Genomic DNA, 20,631 nt, shown 5'->3' with positions numbered 1-20,631 from the left:
CCCCCCCCCCCCCGGTGGAAGAAACATCAGAATTAAGGTATGACGAGGAAAAAGGGGGCGGAGGAGGCGACCACACACAAAATGGGACACAAACGCTGCGTAGCTCCAAGGAAAAGGCAGGCCAGTCATCTGAGCTAACAGGCGCTGCTGCTGCAGCCACAGCTTCCAAGTTAGAGCGATATGCCCATACACCCAATCAGACACCAAATCAAACACCCAAAAAGACTGTGCAAGTGGGAGAGGGGCGGCAGCAGACCACAATGGCAGTACAAGTGGCTGGAAGGAAGAGCCAGGGCTTGGTGACAGAAACATCTGTGACAAGTACAAATAAAAACAGCAAACACAGCAGCCCAATTGTACACCATAGTGGTAGCAAGCGGAATATTGGAAGCACAGGAGCTGGTGATTAATCCCTCCATAGAGAAGGGTAATGGACAGGACATTGATATGGGTGCAGAAGCAGGAATTTCTGTAAAAGGAAAAGAACCATCTTTAATATATGCAAATCATCGTTGGATGAAGTATCAGATCAATTAAAACAGATAAGAGAAGATGTGTTAACCTTAAAAAATGAGGTACAGAAAGCTGCGGTCCGAATTACAAGCCTGGAGAGGAGAGTCAGCCAGGTGGAGGATGACTTGTTTCCGTTGAAACAGGAGATGCAAGTGATGAAGGGGCATTTAAATATGTGTATGGATAAAATGGACAATATGGAAAATATTATACGCAGAAAATACATTAGGGTTTTAGGCCTCCCCGAGAAAAGTGAAGGTAACAGTCTTATCGAATTTATGGAAATATGGATAAAGGATAAAGTGGGGAGTGAGAAGCTATCAAGATTCTTTGCAATTGAAAGGGCGTATAGAATTCCGTTCAGGACTGTGGCGGGTAGAAGCCAGCCCAGACCTATAATTATTCAACTACTGTCTTATAGAGATAAAATAGCTATCCTTCAAAAAGCAAGAGAACTGAGTAATCTTGAATATAAGGGGATGAAGATTTCATTATATCCGGATTTTTCCCCCGAGTTGCAAAAACAGAGAGCTAAATTTATAGAGTGTAAAAGGAAATTGCAAAGTCTTAAAGTGAACTACGCACTACTTTATCCGGCAAGGTTGAGAGTATCAGCATTGGGGGAAACTGTATTTTTTAATAGTCCAGAAGAAGCTAAGTCGTGGTTGGAGAAAAACGAGTGTCAGTTTCAACAGAGGGGAATGACATAATATGAAGAGGATAATAGAAAGAAAATGGAAACTGACTCCGGATTGTGACTTGGACTGATGGGGAATGTTCCTATTTTATTTTTTGCCTTTTCCCCTTTTTCCTCCTTTTTCCTCTTTTTTTTTTTTTTTGGTTTCCTTGCTCGGCTGCAATGGGGAATATTTTGTTTTATAAATGTAGTAATGGGAGTGGGCTGGGTGGATGGGTAGGCGGGAAGGTATATTACCCTGGGAGGAAAGATCGGTCACTTTGGAAGCCCCGTAGAAGGGCCCCAAGTGGGGTATGGGGTGGGTGGGGGATGGAAAGGAAAGAGAAAAGGGATGGGGGGGAATGGAGAGGGGATGGTGTGACTGGATGGATGAATGATAGAGTGAGAAAGGAGGTTGAAAGGTTGAGGATGGGCATAGGAAGGTATGTTGTTTGCACAGAAAATATTAAAGCACAGAGATGACGTGTGGAATAGAAATAAGCACAAATATGGTGATTAAAAAAAAAAAAAAAGGGACACAAGAAAATGAGATTGAATAGGGAACAAAGTAATAAATTGTCAAATTTCACAAAAAGTGTTAAAAATGTGTGTACAGAATGTAGCGAATTTAGGAATGAAATGCGTGGGTGAAATGGCCGGGGAGCACTGGATAATAGCAGGGGGGAGAATACGTGACAAAACACAGAGAAAGTACACAGAATGGAGAATAGAAGTCTGATATTGTGATATTGGGTTTAAATATGGAATTGAGTAGTAAAGCAGGAAATTTCACTAAAAGAGTAAAAATTTGTTCTTGGAACGTGCGTGGGGTGAAGGAGCAGCTGAAGAGGCGAGCGATATTTTCTATGGGTAGTATGGGTAACTATGGGATGCTCTGTCTGCAGGAGACCCACCTGGATCGAGATACAATCAGTGTGTTAAGACACAGGAAGTACAGGACACAATATCATTCCACGTACACTTCTTATTCAAGGGGAGTAAGTGTCCTGATAGATCCTGGGTCGGGTCTATCCTGCAGACAGAGCATCATAGATGATAAAGGGAGATATGTTTTCCTCTTTTGCGGGATAGAAGATAAAGTATGTGTGATTGCTAGTGTGTATATTCCACCGCCATTTAATGCTGAAATATTAAGCGAATTGCTGAAGTTTATAATTGATAAGCCAGGAATCCCGGTTATAATAGCAGGGGACTTTAACCACTTTAAGACCGGTCCATTTTGCTGGTAAATGACCAGAGGTCTTTTTACACTTTGGCACTGCGTTGCTTTAACTGGTAATTGCGCGGTCATGCAATGTTGTACCCAAACGAAATTTGCGTCCTTTTCTTCCCACAAATAGAGCTTTCTTTTAAAGGTATTTGACTGACTCTGCGATTTTTATTTTTTGCGATATAAACGTAAAAAGACCGCAAAAAAATGAAAAAAAATGATATTTTCTACTTTTTGTTATTAGAAAAATCCAATAAACTCAATTTTAGTCATACATTTAGGCCAAAATGCATTCAGCCACATGTCTTTGGTAAAAAAAAAGTCAATAATTGTATATTTATTGGTTTGCGCAAAAGTTGTCACATCTACAAACTAAGGTACATTTTCTGGAATTTACGCAGCTTTTAGTTTATGACTGCCTATCTCATTTCTTGAGGTGCTAAAATGGCAGGGCAGTACAAAACACCCCCAAATGACCCCATTTTGGAAAGTAGACACCCTAAGGAAATTGATAAGTGGCATGTTGAGCCCATTGAATATTTTATTTTTTTGCCGCAAGCGATTGAATAATGACAAAAAAAATTATTTTTTTTTTTTTTACACAAAGTTGTCACTAAATGATATATTGCTCACACATGCCATGGTTATATGTGGAATTGTACCCCAAAATACATTCTGCTGCTTCTCCTGAGTACGGGGATACCACATGTGGTCGACTTTTTGGAAGCCTAGCCGCGTACGGGGCCCCGAAAGCCAAGCACCGCCTTCAGGATTTCTAAGGGCATACATATGTGATTTTACTCCTCACTACCTATCACAGTTTTGAAGGCCATAAAATGCCAAGATGGCACAAAACCCCCACAAATGACCCCATTTTAGAAAGTAGAAACCCCAAGCTATTTGCTGAGAGGCATGTTGAGTCCATGGAATATTTTATATTTTGCCACAAGTTGCGGGAAAATTACAAACTTTATAAATTTTTCACAAAGTTGTCACTAAATGATATATTGCTCACACATGCTATGGGCATATGTGAAATTACACCCCAAAATAAATTCTGCTGCTTCTCCTGAGTACGGGGATACCACATATGTGGGATTTTTTGGGAGCCTAGCCACGTACGGGGCCCCGAAACCAAGCACCGCCTTCAGGCTTTCTAAGGGCGTAAATTTTTAATTTCACGCCTCACTACCTATTACAGTTTTGAAGGCCATAAAATGCCAAGATGGCACAAAACCCCCCCAAATGACCCCATTTTAGAAAGTAGACACCCCAAGCTATTTGCTGAGAGGCATGTTGAGTCCATGGAATATTTTATATTTTGCCGCAAGTTGCGGGAAAATTACAAACTTTTTTTTTTTATTTATTTTTTTCACAAAGTTGTCACTAAATGATATATTGCTCACGCATGCCATGGGCATATGTGAAATGACACCCCAAAATAAATTTTGCTGCTTCTCCTGAGTACGGGGATACCACATATGTGGGACTTTTTGGGAGCCTAGCTGCGTACGGGGCCCCGAAAGCCAAGAACCGCCTTCAGGCTTTCTAAGGGCGTACATTTTTGATTTCACGCCTCACTACCTATTACAGTTTTGAAGGCCATAAAATGCCAAGATGGCACAAAACCCCCACAAATGACCCCATTTTAGAAAGTAGACACCCCAAGCTATTTGCTGAGAGGCATGTTGAGTCCATGGAATATTTTATATTTTGCCACAAGTTGCGGGAAAATTACAAACTTTTATTTTTTTTTATTTTTTTTTCACAAAGTTGTCACTAAATGATATATTGCTCACACATGCCAGGGGCATATGTGAAATGACACCCCAAAATAAATTCTGCTGCTTCTCCTGAGTACGGGGATACCACATGTGTGGGACTTTTTGGGAGCCTAGTCGCGTACGGGGCCCCGAAAACCAAGAACCGCCTTCAGGATTTCTAAGGGTGTAAATTTTTGATTTTACACCTCACTACCTATCACAGTTTTGAAGGCCATAAAATGCCAAAATAGCACAAAACCCCCCAAAATGACCCCATTTTGGAAAGTAGACACCCCAAGCTATTTGCCGAGAGGCATGGTGAGTATTTTGCAGCTCTCATTTGTTTTTGAAAATGAAGAAAAAAAAAAATAATGTATATATTTTTTCTTTTTTTCAATTTTCAAAACTTTGTGACAAAAATGAAGGTCTGCAAAATACTAACCATACCTCTCGGCAAATAGCTTGGGGTGTCTCCTTTCCAAAATGGGGTCACTTGGGGGATTTTGTGCTATCTGGGCATTCCATGGCCTCCGAAACTGTGATAGGCAGTGAGGAATGAAATCTAAAATTTACACCCTTAGAAATCCTGAAGGTGGTGCTTGGATTTTGGGGTACCGTACACGGTTAGGCTCCCAAAAGGTCTCACACTTGTGGTATCCCCGTACTCAGGAGAAGCAACAGAATGTATTTTGGGGTGTAATTTTACATATAACCATGGCATGTTTGAGCAATATATCATTTAATGACAACTTTGTGCAAAAAAAATAAATAAATAAATAATAATGTATTTTTTCCACAACTTTTGTCAAAATATAAAATATTCCATGGACTCGACATGCCTCTCAGCAAATAGCTTGGGGTGTCTACTTTCTAAAATGGGGTCATTTGGGGGGGTTTGAACTGTCCTGGCATTTTATGCACAACATTTAGAAGCTTATGTCACACATCACCCACTCTTCTAACCACTTGAAGAAAAAGCCCTTTCTGACACTTTCTGTTTACATGAAAAAATATTTTTTTTTGCAAGAAAATTACTTTGAACCCCCAAACATGAAGTGTTTTTTTAAAGCAAAAGCCCTACCGTGGTGGGTGTTTCATTTTTTTTTTTCACACGGTATTTGCGCAGCGATTTTTCAAACGCATTTTTTGGGGAAAAAACACACTTTTTTTTATTTTAATGCACTAAAAATCACTATATTGCCCAAATGTTTGATGAAATAAAAAATATGATCTTAGGCCGAGTACATGGATACCAAACATGACATGCTTTAAAATTGCGCAGAAACGTGCAGCGGCGACAAACTACGTACATTTTTAAAAGCCTTTAAATGCCTTTACAGGTGACCACTTTAGATTTACGGAGGAGGTCTACTGCTAAAATTAGTACCCTCGATCTGACCTTCGTGGTGATACCTCACATGCATGGTGCAATTGCTGTTTACATATGCCACCAGACCAACACTTGCGTTCCGCGTTGCGCCTTAGCAGGGGGGGACAGGGGTGTTTTTTTTTATTTATTTATTTTTTTTTTTATTTATTTTGCTTTTTTATTTTATTTTTAAACTATTCCTTTCATTTATATATATTTTTTTATGATTTTTATTGTTATCTCAGGGAATGTAAATATCCCCTATGATTGCAATAGGTAGTGACAGGTACTCTTTTTTTAAAAAATTAGGGTCTATCAGACCCTAGATCTCTCCTCTGTCCTCAAAGCATCTGACCACACCAAGATTGGTGTGATAAAATGCTTTCCCAATTTCCCAATGGCGCTGTTTACATCCCGCAAAATCTAAGTCATGAAATGCTCGTAGCTTCCGGTGTCTTAGGCCATAGAGATGATTGGAGCCATTCTGGTCTCTAAATCAGCTCTATGGTCAGCTGGCGGAACCACCGGCTGCATTCTCAGGTTCCCTGTTGGGACAGGAGAGCCTGAGAAAACCATGGAAGATGGTGCGGGGGGGGGACATTCCCTCCCACTGCTTGTAAAAGTAGTCTAGAGGCTAATTAGCCGCTAGGATTGCTTTTACATAAAAGCCGACCGCTGGCTGAAAAGAATGATACCAAGATGATACCTAAACCTGCAGGCATCATTCTGGTATAAGCACTCAAAGTCCCGCAACATACCAGTATGTTGCTGGAACTGGTTGGGCATATATTGTAATTTTTTTTTCATGCAGCCTGTGGGCTGAACGAAAAAAAAATATTGATCGGTGGGTATGCCCACCATTAGATACCACCCTTCATCCACCCACTTTCTAATGGTGGGCATACATGCACCATTTATATATGCCGAAGCATGGGGGCATCCTCCCGCAAAAGGTAGGAGCAGATCGCTCCTCCACCCCTTATGCCCCCATGCTTCGGCATATATGCTCTTTTTTAACTGTGGTGGTGAAATCACCCCCGACAGTGCTGGAGTCGCAGCTTTACGTATCGTGGGAGCAAACGCTGTTGCTGTCAAGATAAATAAATCCGCTCTGCAGCTGAATGGCGTACCTGCTAAGCAAATGATGGTTAACAATAAAACAAAGTAACATTACAGTATAACAGTAGGACTTACCATACCTGCAAAGCAAATACAAAAAAAATCGCAAAAAATAACACATTTAACACAATCTGTGCCTAAAATATATATATGCCGAAGCATGGGGGCATCCTCCCGCAAAAGGTAGGAGCAGATCGCTCCTCCACCCCGTATGCCCCCATGCTTCGGCATATATGCTCTTTTTTAACTGTGGTGGTGAAATCACCTCCGACAGCGCTGGAGTCGTGGCTTTACGTATCGTGGGAGCAAACGCTGTTGCTGTCAAGATAAATAAATCCACGCTACAGCTGAATGGCGTACCTGAAAACAAAAAATGGTTAACAATAAAACATTGCAGAATAGAATACAGTACAAAGGAGCAGAACAATAGAGAGAGAATAGAGAGAGAGAGAACAATAAAACGACAACTATTTTTGGTTTTTTTATTTTATATTTTTTTTGTTTTTTTTTTTTTTTTTACTTTTTTTTTTTTTTTTAACACTTTTTCTGTTGTAACGTTTCCAGCGGTTTGGGTCTCTCAAAATGCGATGGCATCTTGGGAGACCCTGTGAACGTGTGCCTTGCCTGTGCAATGCTGTACCCTACGCTAATACTCAACTAGTTCATGGTAGCGTTCAAAACACTCACCCTGACAAAGACCAGGCTGGTCAGGACAGCGGGGACAATAAGAACGGGTGTCACGCCTAAATCCGCGCTTTCTGCAGACACGACATTTTCTTTGGGGGGCTCGTTGGGTAGGGGTACTCGGGAGGACATAAGAATAATGCCTCTCATGCAGCCGGCTTACTGCATCTGGTAGGGGAAGGTGAGGTGGAGCACCGCCTGGATACAGAAGGGCTCTGACGATATCCTCCTGGAATTTGAGGAAGGATCCAGTCCGTCCTGAAGCTTTGTGTAGTACATAAGCATTCAGTATAGCCAATTGGAATAAATAAACAGACACTTTTTTGTACCAGCGTCTGGACTTACGGGCAACTAGATACGGCGCCAACAACTGGTCATTGAGGTCCACCCCTCCCATGTTAAGGTTATATTTGTGGACACAGAGGGGTTTCTCCACAATACCAGTCGCCGTAGGAATTTGGACCGTCGTGTCTGCATGAAGGGAGGTAAGAACGAAAACATTCTTATTATCCCTCCACTTCATAGCGAGCAAATTATTACTGCGCAAGCAGGCTCTCTCCCCCAGCCTAAGACGGGACTCTACAAGCCGCTGGGGAAAGCCCCGGCGATTAGGTCGCACGGTGCCACATGCTCCAATCTGCTGATCAAACAAGTGACTAAACAGTGGCACGCTTGTGTAATAATTGTCCACGTACAAGTGGTACCCCTTTCCGAATAAGGGTGACACCATGTCCCACACTATCTTGCCAGCGCTTCCTATGTAGTCAGGGCAGTTCTCCGGCTCTACGTGACTATCTCTACCCTCATAAACCATGAAACTACGTGTATAGCCTGTGGCCCTGTCACAGAGCTTATACATCTTGACCCCGTATCTGGAACGCTTGTTGGGGACGTATTGTTTGAATGACAAGCGACCAGAAAACTTAATCAGGGACTCATCAACGCAGACAACTTGATCGGGAGTAAACAAGGCTGCAAAACGTTGGTTGAAGTGGTTTATGAGGGGCCGAATTTTGTAGAGCCGATCGTACTCAGGGTCCCCACGAGGACGACAGAGTTCATTGTCGCTGAAGTGCATGAACCGCAAAATCATCTTGTATCGTGCCCTGGACATGGAAGCAGAGAACACGCGCATATGGTGAATTGGGTCAATGGACCAATATGACCGCAACTCACTCTTTTTGGTTATGCCCATGTTGAGGGAGAGGCCCAGAAAGATTTTAAATTCGGAAACCGTAACTGGTTTCCATTGTCTGGCAACGGCGGACTGGGGAATAGTGGCGATGTGTTGAGCAGCGTACAAATTGATTTGGTCCACAATAGATCTAAAGAGATCTTCGGTGAAAAACAGTGAGTAAAAGTCAAGTGTCGTAAAATCAACTGTTTCCACGTTAATGCCAGGTTGGCCAGTGAATGGGGGAAGTACGGGTTCTGCAGAAGTGGTGGGCACCCAAATAGGATTGGCGAATTCTGCAGGAAGGGCACTATGGGTACGACGGGCCTGTCTTTGTCTTTGTCTTGGTGGCAGCGGGACACTACTTGTGCTTGCCACCTCGCCAGCTTGAACTGCACTTATGGGACTCGCCACGTCACCACGTGTTACTGCAGTGCTGGATGTAGGTCCAGGGTGTACTAGGCCGCTGGTGCTTGCCAGTTCACCAGAAGGTTGAGCGGCTCTAGTACGTCTCTGCTCCATACGAGTGACCTGCGGTTCCTGCACCTCAACAGCAGAATACATACGGGATTGGGCACACCTGTTCTTAGCAGCGGCCTCATCTCCGTCGTCAGAGCTATCTGTCATGGAGCCGCTGTCCTCTACAGGATCGTATTCTGAGCCTGAATCTGACAGATGAGTGACGTCCTCTTCACTATCTGTCATGCTCAGAAACGTGTAGGCCTGTTCACTAGTGTACCTTCGCTTTGCCATTTTGGGCTCTAAATTTAGGGGTACACTAGTGAGACTCACAGGTAAAAAAGCACCTAGCCTGTCAGCGACTGTTTCAAAACGCTACCAAAAAAACTGTTAGCGATCGCAGGGATCAGGCCTGACTCTGCGAACGCTGCAGTTATGTGTGTTGTGTTTTGTAAGTGACAGTGATCGATCGATACTGCACTTGGGTGGGCTGGGCTGGGCTTGGCGGAGGGGCTAAACGCAGGTGCTAGCAGGTATCTGGGCTGATCCCGCTAACAATGCGTTTTGGGAAACCTAAAATGTAGGCAACGCTAATATAGATCTGATCAGATACTATATTACTAAGGGAGGTGTATGCTTTGCGCGTGGGTGTTAGCGGTACTGGCACTAACCTGACGCTGGGGCGACGCAGGCCTTATCTGACCCTCAAACTTATATCACCCGCCGGGTGATCAGGGGGTTAAACCTTTATTAGGTAATAAATGGCGGGTGCCCTGAAACAAAAAAAAAAATAACTAACCAACCAGCGTCACCTGTAACAGTCATATGGTGATCACTGGTGAAAGGGTTAACTGGGGGGCAATCAGGGGGCTATGCGGTAGTATATGGGGGTCCCTGACGCTATAAAAAGCTGCGGCGAACCCAAATACTTACCTGCCTAACTAGCGTCACCTGTGACACTAATACAGCGATCAGAAAAAAATCGCTTATTAGTGACACTGGCGACGGGGGGTGATCACGGGGTTAAACCTTTATTGGGGGGGTTAGGGGGGCACCCTAGAGCTAAAGGGGGCTAACCCTAACTGCCCTAACAGTTATTACAGTCACAAATGACACCAATGCAAAAAAAAAAAAATGCACTTGGTGTCACTGTGACTGGGGGGGGTAGGGGTGATTGGGGGGTGATTGGGGGGTGATCAGGGGGGTGAAAAGTGTGCCTGGAGTGTTCTACTGTTAGTGTAGTGTTAGGTGCAACTTACCGATCCTCTCTCCTCCGTGCCGGACCGAAAAAGACCGACACGAGGAGAGATTACATCATTTCCTCTCCTGTGTTTACATTACAGGAGAGGAAGTGATGTCACGCTGGCATTTCATTCGTCGGGAGCGATCGCGAGGGGGTGGCCATGAATGAATGGCCGTCCCCTCGTCCGGGATCGCTCCCGCACGAATCCCGACCGCCGCGGGCACCGGGCGGGGGCCCGATCGGGCCCCCGACCCGCGGGAAGGCAGGGACGTACATGTACGCCCATATGCCTGCCCGTGCCATGCTGTCGACGTACATCGTCGTGCAGCGGTCGGGAAGTGGTTAATATGATAATGGACCAAAGAATAGATAGGTTCCCACAGAAGGCAGGCAGTAGGGAGGGACCAAACGGGTTGTTATTCCAATTTTGTGAAGAAACAGGTTTTGTGGACATATGGAGGAGGTGGAATCCCTTAAGGAAGCAGTATTCTTGTCACTCCAGGACGCACTCCACCTTGTCCAGGATCGATATGGTGCTATGTAATGAAGAAGCTCTGGGGATGGTGGAGAAGGTGGAGTACGAACCAAGGGGAATTTCAGACCATTCACCTGTGACGCTCTCAATGATAATAGGGAGAGGATGCAGTAGAAGGGAATGGAAAATAAATCCCTTTTGGTTAGAATTAATGGATAATATGGAGGAGGTAAAAGCTAATTTGAAAGAATTTTTGAGTATAAACGCAGGATCCACGTCCTTGGGAATAATGTGGGACACCTTGAAAGCCTTCCTTAGGGGGGAATTAATAAAAAAAGATATCTCAGATTAAGAAAAAGGCGACAGCCAAGGAAATAGTAGCAAAGGAGAAGGTAAGGAGGGCAGAAGAAAGGTATCTAAGGGTCCCTTCAGAAGAGAGCTATAGGGAGTGGGAGGAGAATCAGGTAGAATATAAAAGACTTATATGGGAGAAAGAGGAGAAGAAAAGGTGGTTTCAGAGGCAGACCTTCTTTGGAGAAGGGGAACAAGTGGGGAGGGTTTTATCATTAATTGCTAAATCAAATAGTTCCTCCCCTATAATACCGGCGATTTTGGACAAGGAGGGTGGTATAAGGAAGTCAACCTCTGAGATAGTGGAAGAGCTTAAAAGATATTACGAGGAACTATATAAAGTCTCTAATCCCAATGTAGAAGGGGAGATGCAGGAATTTTTTTGGAAAATAACATTACCTAGATTATCGGAGGAAGACAGGGTAGGTTTGGAGGCTCCATTGACCCTGGAGGAGTTGCAAAAAGTAACAGCACAAATGATAAACCAGAAAGCCCCAGGTCCGGATGGACTGCCGATAGAGATTTATAAAAAATTTGGGGACATATTACCTGCTCTCCTGCAGGTGTTCAATGGAGCCTTTGAAGAGGGGCAGTTGCCGCTATCGATGACGGAGGCTATAGTGGTGGTGTTGGCAAAAGAAGGGAAAAATCAGTTGGAGACCGCATCATATAGGCCTATATCGTTATTGTGTTCAGACGTGAAGATTCTGGCAAAAGCACTAGCAACAAGAGTAAAAAAAATAATTACTAAATTAGTACATCAGGACCAAACTGGGTTTATCCCAGGGGGGTCCACAAGTATGAAAGTGAGGCGCACCTATTTAAATATGCAGATTCCTTCAGTAAATGAAGGGAATAGAGCAGTTATGTCTCTAGATGCGACTAAAGCATTTGACAGCTTGGAATGGCATTATTTGAGGAAAGTACTAGCGGAATTTCAGTTTGGGCCGAGGTTCATGCAATGGATAAGAGTGTTGTATACAGGACCAAGGGCGAAAGTGAGGATTAATGGGGAATGCTCAGAGGGGTTCCATTTGGAGAGGGGGACAAGGCAGGGGTGCCCATTGTCGCCATAGCCTTGAGAGAGGCACAGGAGATCCAGGGTTTCAAAAGGGGGAATGAAGAGGAAAAGGTAGCTATGTATGCGGACGGTGTGCTGCTGTTTTTGGGGGACACGGGGCCCTCATTGGTAGCGGCAATGACATTAATAAAAGAATTTGGATATTTCTCCGGGCTTGAAATTAATTGGGAAAAATCTGTTCTCCTTCCAGTGGATCCCTTAAATATCTCTTTGCCAGGACAGGTATCCCAAATTAAAATAGTTAAGCAAATTAAATATTTGGGAGTGAATGTGACACCAGATCCGAGGCAGTTTATAGCAGGGAATCTAGTCCCACTAATGACAAAACTGAAGCGGAAAATTAGAGTATGGAAAAACCTCCCCTTGTCGGTAGCTGCTAGGTGCAATTTAATCAAGATGGTGTGGATGCCTCAAATATTATATGTAATGCAAAATTCACCAGTTTGGATTCCAAAACATTGGTTTAAGAAAATGGAGAGTATGTTCAGAGAAGTAATATGGAAGAATGGAGTGGCAAGAATTAGCTTACAAGCATTGCAAAGACCAAGGGAACTGGGAGGGTTGGCATTACCCAATATGAGATATTATTTTTTGGCTGCCCAACTACAGTATATGAAAGTAGGTAATCTAACGGTAGCAGAGGAGAAGGAAGGTCGTCTCCTAGTGAATGATACCCCGCATAATACAGTTGTGGAGGCAGTGGAGGCTGACTTATTTAGAACCAGATGCCCTACAGTTCAACTGGTGGTAAAATGCTGGGAGGGGGTAAAAGTAATGCTGGGATATAGTGGATATATGGAATTTTCCCCAATATGGGAAAATAAAAATTTAGTGGAAATCAAAAAAATGGGGAGATTAGCAGAATGGGATCGGAGGGGCATCCACTTCTTAACACAACTGTACAGGGAAGGGAGGATGAAAACATTTCAGGAGTTAAGGGATAAATATGGGTTACCTGCCCACACCTTCTTTAATTATATACAAATTAAACATGCGTTGGAGGTACAATTTATTGGAAGGATTTTGGAGTGGAGTAAGATGCCTGTACTCAGGAAAATTATAAATAGTAATACATCGAAAGGAGTTATCTCAGATATTTATGGGTACTTAAAGAGAATAGAACAAGAGGGGGAGATAGAGAATATAAAAAGAGTAAAGTGGGAGAGAGATGTGGGCCCATTATCGGTTGAACAGTGGGAGAGGGTTATGGCGCTGGGAGCGAAAGTTTCATTATCTCCATCACATATTATATCTCAATTGTATTTAATACACAGGGTATATTACACTCCCCTCAAGTTGTTTAGGTTTGGGAGAAGGCAAGATGCAGAATGTCCAAGATGTGGAGACCGGAGAGGGGATTTAATACATATGATTTGGCGATGCCCAAGATTATACAGATATTGGAAAGGAGTTATAGGAAAAATAAACCAAGTGTTTGGGCTATCATTAGAAGTAGAAGCTAAAATTTGTATAATGGGATTGATAGAAAGGGAGGATGTCCTGGGGGCCATTTGTACGCGATTAGCTTTCTCCTATGAATAAGGCATCTAATTACAGCTATATGGATATCCCATATAATGGGATTGATAGAAAGGGAGGATGTCCTGGGGGATATCCATATAGCTGTAATTAGATGCCTTTTTCAAGGGAGAAAGCTAATCGCGTACAAATGGCAGAGGAAAGAAGCACCCACAGTAAAGGAATGGATGGAAATAGTTAAAGATACGATAAAGAAAGAGGAATACATATATAGGAAAAGAGGTAATCATGGGAAGTTTGTAAGAATATGGGGAAAGTGGTGTGAGAGGTGAGCAAGAGTGAAAGGGATGTAAGGTTTTTGGATGAAGGAGAGAGTGAACAAGGGGTGGGGAGGTGGGAGGGATAAATGAAAGAGAAGACTGTTCAATTATTTATATTTTTGATAGGATGTTGATATAGGTGTGCACTTAACATTACCGGGTGGGGGAATTGGGGGTGTAGAGGTTCGATGGGGTAAGGGGGGTATGGGTGGGGGAGGGCAGGGATATATGTATGTATGGGAAATTATTGTATACTTTTCTTTATTGGTTGTATCTTTTAACTTGAATACAAATAAAATTAAAAAAAAGATTTCAATTAAAAAAAAAGATTCACCCTCCTGTCAGATGATCATTTCCTAAGTGGGATTTGTCCCTAGTCCTTGAAGTTCTCTCTGACCATACCTTTGCTCCAGTAGAACAAGTAGCAATATGGAACCTAACACTAAAAACAGCTTTCCTGCTAGCCATTACATCTGGCAGAAGAGTTTTGGAACTCCACTCTTTAGGGATAGGTGATAACCATATCTCCTTCTTCCCAGACAGTGGAACTTCGTCCCCTTCGGGGGTTCACACCTAAGGTCGCTACTCCAAATCACCTGTTGGAACACTGGGCACTTCCAGTTTTTACAAATGCAGCTTCAGAGTGTTCTCATGAGCTAGATATCTCCAGAGTGCTCAGAGCTTACCTAGAAGCCACCGGACCCTTCAGAGACTCAGAGAGACTATTCATTGTACCATTCGGTAAATACAGGGGTAGAGATGCTTCCATTAGAACTCTGGCATCTTGGGTTGTAAAGCTGATCTAGAAGGCCTACAGAGTGAAGAATATGGAGCCTCCATCCCGAGTGAATGCTCATTCTACAAGGGCAGTCTCAGCTTCCTGGGCAGCAAGGGCTAATTTTTCATTGGAGACGGTTTCCAGGGCTGCCACCTGGTCTTCTTGCCATACTTTTCTTAGACACTACCATATTGATCCAGGAGCTCTCAGAACTGTTGAGTTCGGAAGGAGGGCAATTCAGGCAGCAATGTCCTTTTCTGATTAAACACTTATTAAGCATGATCCCTCCTGTGTCAGCTAGTTATTTATCACAGGTTTGCTGCTATGGAGGCACCAGGAAAATGGAAAATTGTATCATACTTACGGTAATTTTCCTTTCCTGGTTCCTATCTATGGCAGCATACGCTCTCACCCTTGGTATTCTATATTACAGAGAATGTTGGGGGAGGGACTATGACTTTAATTTATGCTATTCACTAGTCCTGAGGGAGGAGCTCTATCACGGGGTATGCTGCCATGGATAGGCACCAGGAACTGACCAGACTTCTAATCCCTCTGCACTCTATCCCCCAGCAAAAATAAGAGGATTTCATTTAGTTGAACTTTGCAAAGACACATTCCTAAGTACAACTGTGATGCATGGCAATGGCCCATTTAGACCTTGTTTAATAGAAAGCACTAGGGATGAGCCGAACACCCCCCGGTTCGGTTCGCACCAGAACTTGCGAACGACCCCCGCGTTCGGTACGAATGTTAGAACCCCATTGAAGTCTATGGGACTCGAACGTTCGAATTGTAAAGTGCTAATTTTAACGGCTAATATGCAAGATAGTGTCCTAAAAAGGGTTTGGGGACCTGCCTCCTGCCTCAGGGGACATGGGTCACTGCAAAAAAAAGTTTTAAAAACTGCCATTTTGGCGGGAGCACTGATTTTAATGACGATTAAAGTGAAAAAAAAAAAGTGAAATATTCCTTTAAATATGGTGCCTGGGGGGTGTCTGTAGTATGCCTGTGAAGTGCCACGTGTTTCCCGTGTTTAGAACAGTCCCTGCACAAAATGACATTAAACGGAAATAACACCATTTAAAACTGCTTGCGGTTTTAATGTTATATCTGGTTCCTGCAATATGGTTGAAAATCATTGAGAAACGTGGCATGGGTAGCCCTCCCTGCCCATTACCAGCCTATTTGGGTCTTGTACGCATATTAAGGGGAACCCCGTACCCATATTAAAAAAGGGAAATGCGTGTGGCCCCCAGGCCCTATATACTCAGAACAGCAGTATACAGGCGGTGCAAACAAGACAGGGACTGTGTAGGTTTGTTGTGTTAAGTTGAATCTGTTTGTCATTTTCAACCGGTACATTTTTAAAGTGTAGCTCCAGTCAAAAAAAATATCTTTAAGCTTTTTGGAAAACATAGGGAAGGGTTATCACCCCTGTATAATTTGTTTTGTCGTCCATCTTTTTTCATCTCACTTGCTGCTGTCTCCTTGCGTTTGCAAGTAGGAGATGTTTGTAAGTTGGATGTTTGAAAGTAGGGGCCTGCCCTATATTATAGCGGTATGTACTGGGTACAGAGCACGCAGACAGCACGCACTATCTCCTAACACTACTGACTGCAAGCTCTATTATTAACCACTTGTTAGCCCAATGTTTGCATAAAGTGAAAGATGAAGTTATGCTGAGTAAATAGATATCAAACATGTCACTCTTCAAAATTGCACATGCCCGTGGAATGGCGCCAAACGTCGCTACTTAAAAAATCCCCATAGGCGACGCTTTAAATTTTTTTTTACTGGTTACATGTTTTGAGTTGCAGAGGAGGTCTAGGACTAGAATTATTGCTCTCGCTCTAACATTCTCGGCGATACCTCACATGTGTGGCACATGCGAGCACATGGGGACATGGGCGCTTTAATTTTTATTTTATTTTTTTATTGTTCATTTTACTTTATTTATTTTAGTTTGACATTTTTTTCCCCAAAAATATATTTTTGATCACTTTTATTCCTATTACAAGAAATGTAAACATCCCTTGTAATAGGAATATGGGGTGACAGGTCCTCTTTACAGTGAAATCTGGGGGGTCAATATGACCCCACATCTCACCTCTAGGCTGGGAAGCCTGAAATAAAAAATAAAAAAAAGATTCTGGCTTTGATCGTACTGGCGAGTTGGTAGAAGCACCGGAGGGCGGTGAGGGGTGGGGGGCGTCTATGGATGGGTATTTCAGGGTATCACCGAGTATGGCTGGGTATCTCTGAGTATGGCTGGGTATGGCAATTTATGGCAGGGTATTACAGAGTATTGGCGGGGTATTGGCGGGGTACTACAGAGTAATAGCAGGGTACTGCAGAGTATTGGGGGGTACTACAGAGTAATGGCAGGGTACTGCAGAGTATTGGGGGTACTGCAGAGTAATGGCGGGTACTGCAGAGTAATGGCGGGTACTGCAGAGTATTGGGGGGTACTTCAGAGTAATGGGGGTTACTGCAGAGTAATGGGGGGTACTGCAGAGTAATGGCAGGGTACTGCAGAGTAATGGCAGGGTACTGCACTGCAGAGTAATGGCAGGGTACTGCACTGCAGAGTAATGGCGGGGTACTGCAGAATAATGGCGGGGTACTGCAGAGTAATGGCAGGGTACTGCAGAGTAATGGCAGGGTACTGCACTGCAGAGTAATGGCAGGGTACTGCACTGCAGAGTAATGGCGGGGTACTGCAGAATAATGGCGGGGTACTGCAGAGTAATGGCAGGGTACTGCAGAGTATGCACTGGTATTGCAGAGTATTGGCAGGGAATTGAGGGGTTAAATTCGGTGAGCAGCGATGTGGGCACTGCAGATGCAGCCCACATCGCTGCTGACACCGATCTCTTTCCCCTCCGCTGTACCGATCGGTACAGAAAGGGGAGGGAGGAACAGGCGTCATAACATGACGCCGGTTTGTTTCCAAGTGATCACTCCGTCATTTGACGGAGCAATCACGTGGTAAACGGCCGCTATGAGCGGGCGTTTACCGTGATCCGTGGACCCGGCGGTCACGGATGCTCTCGAGTGCGCACACCTCGGGGCACGCGAGAGCAGAATTCTGGGAGGCCGTTAATTAACGGCCTCTCTGAGTTAAACAACCGCCCTGAAGCCGTTAATCGGCAATGGGCGGTTAAGTGGTTAAAGCTAGATCACTAGCTATATAGGTGAGGTGAATATAGTGGTGTATACTGCGGTCAGGGCATAGACAACAACCACTACACAGCAGCAAGATAGGAAATCAGCCAAAAACGATTGGTGTGTACTGTGTTGAAGGTACACAGAACACCCACTGCTTCAGATGCTAAGTAACACACTACAGGAGGCCGCCTCAAAGGCGGCCTTATATAGTGTGGGGCGTGCACTACACAGCCTGAGCTATGATTGGCCACAGGCAGGATGCCTGTGGCCAATCATGGCTCTCCTCGCTGCCGACGCTGCGATTGGCCAAGCATGCGGGGTCACAGTGCATGCTTGGCCAATCATCGGGCAGCAATGCCGAACGGCCAATGTTCGAGTCGAACGTACGTTCGACTCGAACACGAAGCTCATCCCTAGAAAGCACCAGTTGCCTTTCACTATAAAAATTTGTTAGTCCAGTCCTGGAAATCTGTATCTGCTTTACTATTAATTCCCATAAAAATTGTGCTCCTGCAGCTAGATGCGAAAAATGCATCTAGATGCGTGACCGCCGTTTATATGAGATGCGCAACTGCTGTGTGCGCACAGGTATGTGCATATGTGGTTTTTGGAAAGCCAGCACACAGGAATGACATCACGCCCCTACAGAAAGTTGCTTGTACTGCTGCTAAGTTCTCTGAGGAAGAGATGATCCTTATTTGCAAATTAAAGCTATGTTCTGGGGAAAAAAAATTAAAAGCCAGCAGCTGCTGGCTTTTAATAAATGGACACTTACCTTTCCTGTAATCCCTCCATGTCGGCACCCCAGCTGATGTTTCCATCAGCTGTCGGGTGCACGCCGCCCCCATTGCAGGTAAGTTAACCCGGCAGTGTAGCCTTTCGGTTTCACACCGGGAAACCTACTGCGCATGTGCGAGGCCCGCCTCCTCTTTCCTATTAGCCCGGTGGCAGGGGAAGGAGGAGGAGGGAGCCCCGGGGTTACGTCACGGCCTCATCACGGACGCGGCCGGACTCCCGGAAGTGGGAAAGGATACCTGTCAAAGACAAAGGTATCCTGTCCCCCCTCCCCCCGAAAGGTGGCAATTGTGACACCGGCGGAGGGGGGGGGGGGAGGAATCCCATAAGCGGAAGTTCCACTTTAGGGTGGAGCGCCACTTTAAGAAAAAAACATTTTTTAATAGGGGATGGTGTTACCCTGCCACCAGTTGCTGTTTACATAATTATTATTGTGTTGCACATCTGCGTGCTCCAGTTCACACGCACAATCAATTATTTATCCAGCACACCAAATAAGGTATGAACCGGTGCAACGCACTGTTCTTAGTAAATCAGCCCCACAGTGTCACGCAAAAGCACTTCTATCCTCCAGCCATATGAGAAACGTCTGGCTTTCGCTCACCAGGGTTGGAGACATGGGAGGAGCTTTGGAACCTTTGACAATACCCCCTTGGACAAATGTCCCTATATTCTTGTTCTGGTAATAACTCTAAAATGTAGGATTATCTCAGCTTGATTGGGAGAGCTGATGTGATGTTTATACATGTTCAGAAACTACAGTTTAATCTCGACATGTTTCTTTTTTGTATCCTGCAGCACCACAACGACAAGTAAATCCAGAATACATAAAAACTACAAGCAACATAAATTATAGAATTCCCTGCAAACGATTCGAAGTATCTCCTTCCCATGCATCTTCCAAAAGTAAATCATGGTCTACAATCCACCACTACAAATCACACCCAGAAGCTGTGCACACATTGATCTTCACTTTCTATAGTGTTCAGGAGAATATGTATTTCACGTATCTCCTACCACCGACAGTGTCAGAAACAAGCACTTCCACCCACCAGTCATATGAGAAGAGTCGGGCTTAATGTTAATTTGGGTTGGAGAAATAGAAGGGGCTTTGGCACCTCTGATAATGTCCCTTTTGGCCCATGTCCTTGTTCTGGAAATAACTCTAAAATGTAGGATTATCTCAGCTAAATAGAAAGAGCTGGTGTGGTGTTCTTTATTCATGTTCTGAAACTACAATATAATCTTTACATCCCTGTATTCTGTACCCTGCAGAACCACAACCACAAGTCAACCCAGAACAAAGCCAAACCACGAGCAGCATATCTCATAGGACTCCCAGCAATCAATGTGGAGAAGCTCCTTCCCTTGCATCTTCCAACAGTAAGTTTTGGTTTACACTCCAGCCCTACAATTGAGTGGGGAGAACTCTTCTAGGTACATTCAGAGCACTCTGGGCACATTTCCATGGGCATGCTGAAATCAATTGGCACTCGGGACAGCGCACGAGCTGCTGACTGTATTTTATCCAACACAGTGCATTGCATTTTCTGCAGCTTTACCAACTGGATTATGATCTGGCATGAACAAAGGCACAGGAACTAAACACCACACTGCATTTTTTTTTTTGCATGGCGTGGGAACATTTATGGACTTGGGGGTGTGGGAAATCACCCAGTTTACTTTTCCCTCGCCAAACATTGGCTTTTATACCGGTTAACTAAGCCCAGGTAACACAGGTGTGTCTCCATTATTAGTATGGAGGGCACTAATATCTTGCATTGAAGCACAATGTACAAAAATCTCCATTTTTGTATTTCTAACTAACTTTATGGTGGGTAGTGGGTACAGACAGACTGAAGTTCAGCTGTTTCAGGAGGGAGTTTCAATCAGTGTGTGTCCCTCCCTGTCTGACAGAAGGAGATTGTTAGATCAACTTCTGTTGAACAG

At 44.1% G+C, this 20,631-nt stretch overlaps 1 protein-coding gene across 11 annotated transcripts in view; it reads left to right on the top strand.

Annotated features, from left to right (window-relative positions):
- Positions 1-20,114, top strand: part of LOC143923533 (uncharacterized) — a 92,428-nt gene extending 72,314 nt beyond the window's left edge. For all 11 annotated transcript variants that reach the window (XM_077447275.1, XM_077447282.1, XM_077447276.1 and 8 more), the window contains one exon: positions 19,957-20,114. In XM_077447275.1, coding sequence (XP_077303401.1) covers positions 19,957-20,099 — 143 coding nt within the window. In that variant the 3' untranslated portion in view covers positions 20,100-20,114. The remainder of the gene's footprint in view (positions 1-19,956) is intronic.
- The last annotated feature ends 517 nt before the right edge of the window (positions 20,115-20,631 follow it).

The sequence above is a fragment of the Lithobates pipiens genome, unplaced genomic scaffold (genome assembly GCF_037356315.1).
Source record: "Lithobates pipiens isolate NorthernLeopardFrog02 unplaced genomic scaffold, aLitPip1_a1.2 Scaffold_22, whole genome shotgun sequence".
NCBI lineage: Eukaryota > Metazoa > Chordata > Amphibia > Anura > Ranidae > Lithobates > Lithobates pipiens.
Note: the sequence above shows the minus strand (reverse complement) of the source record. Positions and strands in the feature narration are given on the sequence as shown.